Source organism: Homalodisca vitripennis, unplaced genomic scaffold, assembly GCF_021130785.1.
Source record: "Homalodisca vitripennis isolate AUS2020 unplaced genomic scaffold, UT_GWSS_2.1 ScUCBcl_4747;HRSCAF=11115, whole genome shotgun sequence".
NCBI classification, from domain to species: domain Eukaryota; kingdom Metazoa; phylum Arthropoda; class Insecta; order Hemiptera; family Cicadellidae; genus Homalodisca; species Homalodisca vitripennis.
The window spans coordinates 2,205-10,735 of record NW_025780903.1 but is presented as its reverse complement, the minus strand read 5'-3'; the positions used below and the strand labels follow the sequence as shown (position 1 = coordinate 10,735).

Genomic DNA, 8,531 nt, shown 5'->3' with positions numbered 1-8,531 from the left:
TCGAAGTTTATATCACATTGCTAATTCACAGAAAAATAGCTAATAGTGCATCTTTTAGTTGGTAGTAGATTACCAGTTCAGTTTCAAACTGTTAATAATATTATAATAGATTATTTATATTTTACTGCTCAAATTAAATGCACTATTCTTATATTGTATTTGAATGCGGTTTAACTGCTGAAATTTAGTTATACGGCTGTTACATTGTAATTAGTTGCTATTTTACTGCTAAACAGTTATTATTATGGATCTTAGACTCTATTGGGCTCCTATTTCACAGCTAAATACTCAACCTACAACCAAAATAATCTAATGATATAAATAATCTAGCTATAATCTAGATATGTTTAACTAAACATCATGATAACCTATCATCTGTTGTGTTAATAGTTTAAATAAGTAATTATTAACGTAATGATCTAACTAACGCAAAGGATTGCTAAGAACTGTGTTATTTATGCTAGTTGTGTTATTTACTGATAAATAAATATAGTGCAATGTGCAATAGTCTGGCAACCTCTAAATGTTCTTTAGTGCAGGAAAAAACTAATAAATATTTATTACCCGCACAACATCTCTCACTGAAAAAACCGCGTTCATGTGAAATTACCCGTTTTGTTTTAATAATATACTCAAAGTTTGTTTTTATGATTTACAGTTTTCGAAAGTAGATCTCGTTTAAGTTATTGAATCATATTAATGATTCATAATATCCGGATAGGACGGGACCACTCAATCCTTTTTAAGATTAAGAACAAATTAAAAGAGTTCAATGTAACTCGAAGGACCAAAGAATTTTGTGTTCTTTGATAATTTAAAAATCAGGACACATTGCTGGGAAAGGACAAGAGTAGCGGGATAAGAAAAGAGTTTATATGGAACGATAACTCACTGACGTCGTCCTCGCTTCAGGTCAGGCCGAAGGTCTAGCTTGGACCCTTCCTTGGGCCTCCCATAGTGTCGCTCTATGTCCACAGATATCACTTCATAAAAGTCACTGGAATCGTAGTAGGCTGAAACTCGTGGCTGAAATATACCATCGGTCTATCACTAACGGGTTTATATACTGACAATCGAGATAACGCCCGCACTTTGTCAAGATGCCCCTCTCAAGTTTCCAAACTGAACAACTCCGACCACAAACTAACTGGTTTTGCGAACATACTTTTTTGAGAGCGAGAACGCTTACGCTAGGTCATATCGTGAACAAATCCGGCGGATCACTGCCTGTGGAGCGTCCAGCCCTAGCTAACCTAAATAAATCAGACCATCACGCCATGACAATAGGCCAATGAAAAAGATTACCTGATTTAATGCCTGAGTTCAAGATACAATTCGGCGCAGACTATTGATTCGGGAATATAAATACAAAATTTTGTATACAATATCGCAAACAATGCTAAAATTTACATAACTTGATATAGTAACATCTCGTAGTAGCAAGATATATCATTGTAATTGGCACTGAAATTTGCAGTTCATACATTCAAAAGGATTTTGTTATGAATTCATATAACTTAGGACTCAACTAAGAAATACATAGTTAACAATGCCAATATGTTCAGGATGAATGGTACGGAAGCACCCAGTTTTGCCTCAGCAGCGCTGATGTTCAACTGGGTTGAGTACTCTGTGTTCTGCTCCATGCTGCTGCTCTCTCTGCTGGTCGGGGTGTACTTCGGTTGGTATAAGAAGCAGGACACCGTCGCCGAGTATTTACTTGGAGGGAAGAAGATGTCAGTTTTTCCAGTAGCAATGTCCCTTACCTTCAGGTGATTTTAAGATAATAATTCATATTTCCACGAAAATGATTAGTTACGATTAATTACTTACTATCTGTAATAGAGGTAACCATAAAATAAGGTTATATAACCATTAATAACAATTTGAATAATAAACCTTTTTCAAGGTCTTCTTTTTAATAGCACAGTATTAAAACCAGGTTTATTGTAAATGTTGCACCAAATTCTTCTGCTAGTATGTAAATCTGTGTAATGCAATTTTACTTTCAGTCACGTTTCTGGTGTAAGTCTGATCGGGGTTCCAGTAGAGATTTACTCATATGGGACTCAATATATAGTAATGTGTATCAGCTTCGGTATCATGTACTTCATAGTGGTAAACAGCTTCCTGCCGGTGTTCTTCGACCTCCAGCTGAATTCGCTGTACGAGGTAAGCGTTTTATTACCAAGAGAGGATACACGTAAAGCATTCTTTGCTATTACAATGAATTCCTTCTCAAACTCGATATTGTCAAACTTACATATGAACCTAGAATATTTTATTAGCCTAAGGATAATTTACTGTGTTATTTTATAATATTGCCAGCTTTTTATGACTGTCAAGCCTTAGCAAGGATTCTATTGCCGTGTACATGCTTTCTCGCTGACTACAGTTAAAACATGTTAGAGCAACACCGAGAACAACAACATGTGATAACCATAATTAACAAATACCTTCCTTGGTTCATAAACAAACAAATGATAAAATTTTTTGGGTATACTAAGGGATTCCAGATGATATATTTATTTCAGTTTACCAGAGATATTTTCTAATTACTTAAAATGAGGCAGGCAACCAATTTTTAGTACGTAACTCTCTGCTATGGGGTGCTGAAAAGTCCCGGGACGGTCTAATAACTTTTGAACTAATTAAAATATAACAACCAAAATTTACATCAAGCTTTTGCTCATATAAAACTATTATTTTATGTATTTCACCATGATATCCTGCTTATGGGGGACGTTCCGCTAGGGGTTGGTGAAATTTCTTAAATAGAAGCATAGGTCGAGTCGTACATCAAATTAAAGCTCTTTTTAATTAGAAACATTTTTAAAATGCCTGCCCGTTCTCCAGATTTGTCCCCTTTAGACTACTTCTTTTGGGGCTACCTCAAAGAAAAAGTGTTTAAAAACAAAACCTCAAAATTTGGATGAGTTGAGAAACCGTATTGTAAGAGAAGCTCAGGGTGTTCCTGTCCAAGCTTTAAACAATGCGATATCAGCGTTCTACAATCGATTGGGATATTGTCAGCAAACTGAAGGCAAACACTTTGAACATTTGTTATAACTGTTTTGGTAAGTGATTTGAAGTAAAAGAAGTAAAATAAATAAAAGATTAAGTGTCTCAGTTTTCTCTAACAACCAGAATGTTTGCATTTGAAAAATTCTGTATTTTATAATCTTTGAGTGTCCGCCATTTTGTAATGCGTCAACTGTTTTACGTCAGATTTTCGCTAAAATGTTTCTAATTAAAAAGAGCTTTAATTTGATGTACGACTCGACCTATGCTTCTATTTAAGAATTTTCACCAACCCCTAGCGGGACGTCCCCCATAAGCAGGATATCATGGTGAAATACATAAAATAATAGTTTTATATGATCAAAAGCTTGATGTAAATTTTGGTTCTTATATTGTAATTAGTTCAAAAGTTATTAGACCGTCCCGGGACTTTTCAGCACCCCTGTATATGCGATAAATATAAATTTTATAAACTTGTAATTAAATTCAATATGGATGTTAAGCTATTAATTAGATATATTCGACTTTTATGCAACAATCACATTATTGTTTTCTCCGGTTATTGAAATTTGACCTGAAAATTAAAACTTTGTTGTCTTCTAGACAAATGCTTAATTTATACACACTCTAGCGTATCCAAAATTCAAAATTAACAATACAAAAACAGTAATAACGTAACGTAAAAACTGCAACCTTTAGTATTACATCAGCCGTTTACCTATATTCAGCGTAGAATCGATGACAAGTGTCATATTATTTTATCTAATCTTCTAGGCGTAATGAGTAATACTATTACTGTATTGTACAAATACAACAATAACATCATAGGTAAAATTTATATTACTTTATTTCCTTAATTTTAATAGAAAAATAGTTTAACTCTTCTTTATGATTTCAGTATTTAGAACTTCGGTTCAGTAAAGGAACGAGGACTTTAGCTTCGTTAATATTTGCGTTGTCCTTGGTGAGTTTTGTCTTTGACCTTATATAGAGTTTTATATATAATATAACACTGAATATAAGTTTCTGAATATTATAATTATTACATATGCAGTCAAATCATTCTGATCTAATACTAAAGCTCAGAGTTAATCATGTAGCAAGGTTATAAACATTAATTTAGTTAATTAACAATCAGATATCTACTTATAGGTGATATTCATCCCTGTTGTAATCTACATCCCGGCGCTGGCTTTTAATCAAGGTATTGTACAACGAGGAATTATCATTTATCAAGCAAATATCAATAAGTTAAGTCTAAATATTACTATCAGCTGGGGTTTCTTAATATTTTTATATTTATATACTGTAGTGACTTAATAGCAACTGCAAGTCTTCTTGAAACTTGCAAATTTGTATCATTTATAAGTTAGCGTATTTATTAATTAATATTTATAGAAGTATTGTCGTTTTGCTAACTTGTATTATGCATGTACTTCTTGTAATAAATTGTATTAATGGCTGCTGCCGTTGGAAATAAATAAATAAAAACAAGTAATTTACTATATTACTCGGTGTACTCAGATTTCTTAATGGTTTGATATTTAACAGCATTGCGATAGAGAAATCACTTAAAAAGTCCAATATTGTTAAATTTTATGACAGCATGTTTGAACTCCAAAGGTAAGGGTTGTGCCTGAACCCTTGCACATTAAATTAAATCTGTATCGTTTTGCATATTTTCTTGTATACTGTCTATATTACGTTAATTCGTATTTCTTAGTTATGCAATATGTACAGTCTTCAGTACACTTTAACTCTTTGTGAAGCTATAATGCTGTAGATGGAGCTTATATTGGTCACTGTTTAAATTACATTAAAATACAAAACCAATATTTAATACATATTATTGTGAGGCCTTTCGATATCCAAGATACCTTCATCAGACACATCACAAAAATATTGGTTTTGTTTTTTAATGTAATTTAATGAAGCTATAATGTTGCTAATTCCATACTCAAAATTATGGATGGACTCAAATTTTTACATGTATGTTCAAAGGGTAGAAAATTAATACGGAGGAATTTCAGACATGCCAATTTTTTAAAGTAATCAAACAATTAATTTCGTGATGAATGAGAAATAAAACTTCAAAACCACACTCAATCCTGAACTCTGTAATACAAGGGAAGAAAACTACCATTCAACTAATCCTTGACCAGCTGATAACGACAGTGATAACAGTCGTTGTAACTAAATAATCCAATCCAGCCGGTCCATAGCCGACACGTGTTTGAAATTATTTTAATTCCATGCCCGTGTTGGTATATGTGGCCGTACTCGTGTAATTATCGATAATATCGAATCACCGATATTCATGAGTAAAGAATAATAATTGGTATATTTACTTAAACCACATTACATTATAGGTATTTAAAATTCCAGTATAAAAAAGTAATGATGTTATGGCGAATAAAAAAACAATCTAGGCAATGTGTATTTATAAATATAACGAACTAAACCATATAATATATAGACCATGTACCTATGGTTGACTATTTTGAAGGATAAATGTGTCTGGCACTAATAAAAAATGTATAAAAGTGCATTGCACTTGCTTCCATTACAAATGGGAAGTATTAGTGTTAGTAAAAGAATATTCAGAGGTAACCTATTACCAGGACACTGTTATATATATCAGTTACAGTTGGACTGAATGATTTGGTGTTCTTCATAACGTTTTTCAGGTTTTAGTTTACTTGGTACCGGTAATAGTCATTTCGTGCAATCAATGAGGCTAGGAATGGAAATATTACACTATGGAATGTTATGTAACATAAATAGGTTTTAGGTTATATAAATAATTAAAAATTAGATTATAGTAAATATATAACTATTAGTTAAATATATTACAAAGTTAAATATAACGTTTACAATTGTTCACGTCATCTAAGCTTGGACTTGGGTACTATCTGGAGGGATGCGTTTCTCATTTCGCAAGAAGTCGAGGTGGCGCCATGTGTCACCGTCACCGTACTTTTATGGCCAGGGGACATTTCTGATTGGAATTTTCCCTACCTCAAATCCCTTCCTAAATCGTATAACGGGATGTGACGTCGGAAAAGTTCGACGTTCTGGGACGTGACCTTTGGTCGGGAAAATACCAATCAGAGATATCCCTGGCCATTAGTGTTGGCTTCGGCGCGGCGGCCCGAACTTCTGGCAAAAATGAGAATCTTATAGGGATATTACTTAACAGGGTAAACAAGACTGACAGCATTTAAATTGTTCCGGTCGTAATTCAATACTACCGTTAATTCGAGTGTTGGACGTTTATAATACTGCAGTCATTTAAATTATGAGGACATGTAATGCAGGAACATTAAACATTTTAGTACTGCTTTAAAAATGATGTTATAAAATAAAAACACTTAAACGGTTAGTTTAGACATGAATTTGGTTAAATTTTCTTTTCCTAGATTGTGAAATTTGAAACTATGTTTACAGTGACTGGGGTCTCAATATATGTAATCACGCCCATCGTCTGCCTCATCTGTGTTACCTACACTTCTTTTGTGAGTTACGTATATATTTTTATATTATTAGCTGTTGCACTATTGGTAAAAAAGTTGGCTTATGGTAGCTGTTCTTTCCCTATGCTTGTTGCAGTATTTAAAGGTGTTATTATTTTTCAAATATTAGTATTATTCTACGTTTCAGTTTATAATAATACAAATATTACAAAAGGCTTCGCCGTTAGCTTGTGAAAAGTGAATAACGCATTTATTAATTGTTTATGTTAGGACATGGTAATAGTTAATAAATTTAACGTACTTTTGTAAGCAAAATAAACAAATTGAATTTCTTCTAGGGTGGCCTGAAGGCGGTAGTATGGACAGACACGTTGCAAAGTATATTTACTATGTCAACCATTATCTTCATTCTGGTTCTGGGACTTCTGAAGATTGGTGGCATATCAGAGATGATCAGGATCAATGAAGAAAGTCACAGGTTGGAGCTATTCAAGTAAGCAGGCGCACAAATTGTATAACACCTTCAAAGATTTGCATTTAAAAGGAAGTTTGAATCCAAATTTTAATCTTAATTCTCTGTGTGATAATTTTAAAATATTTTGGTGTCGCAATAAGGAAGATGTTTTAAATTTAAGGACTGGGGTGAAACAGGTACTTGAATAAGAAACAATAAGTTATGATCGGAAACTAATTTAAAGTATTAATTTAAATGAGCTTCATTCTGAAATAATGTGGTTTTCTGAGCTATAAAAGAAGTAAAAGGTGGCAAAAACAGACAATGGAGTGTATCCGACAGCTTGACAAGATTATTCTAAGCATGATGGGCACTTTAAGATAATTCCGCTGAATGCTTTTTGTTCTTACTTTCCAACTGAAGTTTTTATAAAAGTAATTTTTATGTATAACAGAGTGTTGTAAACAAATTGTCTTTCTTAAATATGACGATATAATAAATGATTAATATAGTAGATGTATATAAAAATCTATAGATTGCTGAAAGTAAAAACAAACTTATTACGACATGTCTCTTCAATAAAGAATGGATATTTTTATATAGACACCTAAGAAAATTAAATAAGGCAACACATTGCAAAATTTTATTTCAACAAAACAACTTTACTTGAGGTTTCATATTGTAATTTCACAAAATTCCAGTAAGAAAGTCAGTTTTAGTGAAGTAACCTTTGTTCATAGAGTAATTATTGAAACTTTCTGTAGTGGCAGATTGTACAATGCAATAAAACACTAGAGAAGCAGTTCCCAAGTAAAATAAACACGAACGTAATGCTTTGTAAAGTACCAACCATAATGAGATAGTAGGTTTTAAAATTTTAATCTTGTTAAATCTAAGAATACACTAGGATGATACAAGCTACCCAATATATAACCTTTACTGGTAAAAATAAGCATATATATTAAAAAAAAAATTAGCAGTAATTTTTAGTATTTAGATGTTAAATTTATTTATGATCTTATACATGAAATTTTTTATAAATTTAGATAATAGAACTGAAGAACTCAGTGCAAAGAAACATTAAGCAATTGTAAAACACCTCGAATTAAAGTGAGTGTATTTCAATACTTTCATTTCAAAAAATATATTTCTTATAAATAGTCTTAGAGGAGTTAGAGTAGGAGAACCAAGATTGAGAGATTACTAAATAGATAAAATGCCAATTAACTGCAAGATATATAAAATTTTACTGCAAAAATAAAATATAAATTAAGTTAAAATTTATAGCAGAACTAGAAGATTTTAAACTTCACTTAAAATATTTACTTGCCGAATAGACTTTTGTATGATTTAGAGGATAAAAAGATAATTTAAGTTAATCCGTTGTTGGAAATGGTGATTAAAAATCAAGAATTACTTTGAATATATTTTTTATTGAGTTTAATAGAATAAAAAAAAAATTTATTTCAGGCAGATAATAAATTTTCAAATAGAATTTACGTCGATTTTTTTATAATTTGTTTAATTCTTTTTTAAGAGGTTCTTTATGAGTTAAACTGAATCATTGTTACTTTTTAAAACAT

At 31.7% G+C, this 8,531-nt stretch overlaps 1 protein-coding gene across 1 annotated transcript; it reads left to right on the top strand.

Annotated features, from left to right (window-relative positions):
- Positions 1-1,805: 1,805 nt before the first annotated feature.
- LOC124373089 (sodium-dependent multivitamin transporter-like) lies at positions 1,806-7,024 on the top strand. The gene is made up of 5 exons (XM_046831483.1): positions 1,806-2,172; positions 3,920-3,985; positions 4,174-4,225; positions 6,469-6,536; positions 6,833-7,024. Exons 1-5 carry the CDS (start codon positions 2,083-2,085, stop codon positions 6,989-6,991), a joined length of 435 nt encoding a protein of 144 aa, XP_046687439.1. The 5' UTR covers positions 1,806-2,082; the 3' UTR covers positions 6,992-7,024.
- Positions 7,025-8,531: the final 1,507 nt, after the last annotated feature.

What these genes read in the sequence shown, in the direction of transcription:
- LOC124373089 (XM_046831483.1), top strand. Translation starts at nt 2,083, where the DNA reads ATGTGTATCAGCTTCGGTATCATGTACTTCATAGTGGTAAACAGCTTC. An exon ending in AGCTGAATTCGCTGTACGAG is followed by an intron (nt 2,173 to 3,919) that starts GTAAGCGTTTTA and finishes TTATGATTTCAG; the next exon opens with TATTTAGAACTTCGGTTCAG. An exon ending in GGCGCTGGCTTTTAATCAAG is followed by an intron (nt 4,226 to 6,468) that starts GTATTGTACAAC and finishes CTATGTTTACAG; the next exon opens with TGACTGGGGTCTCAATATAT.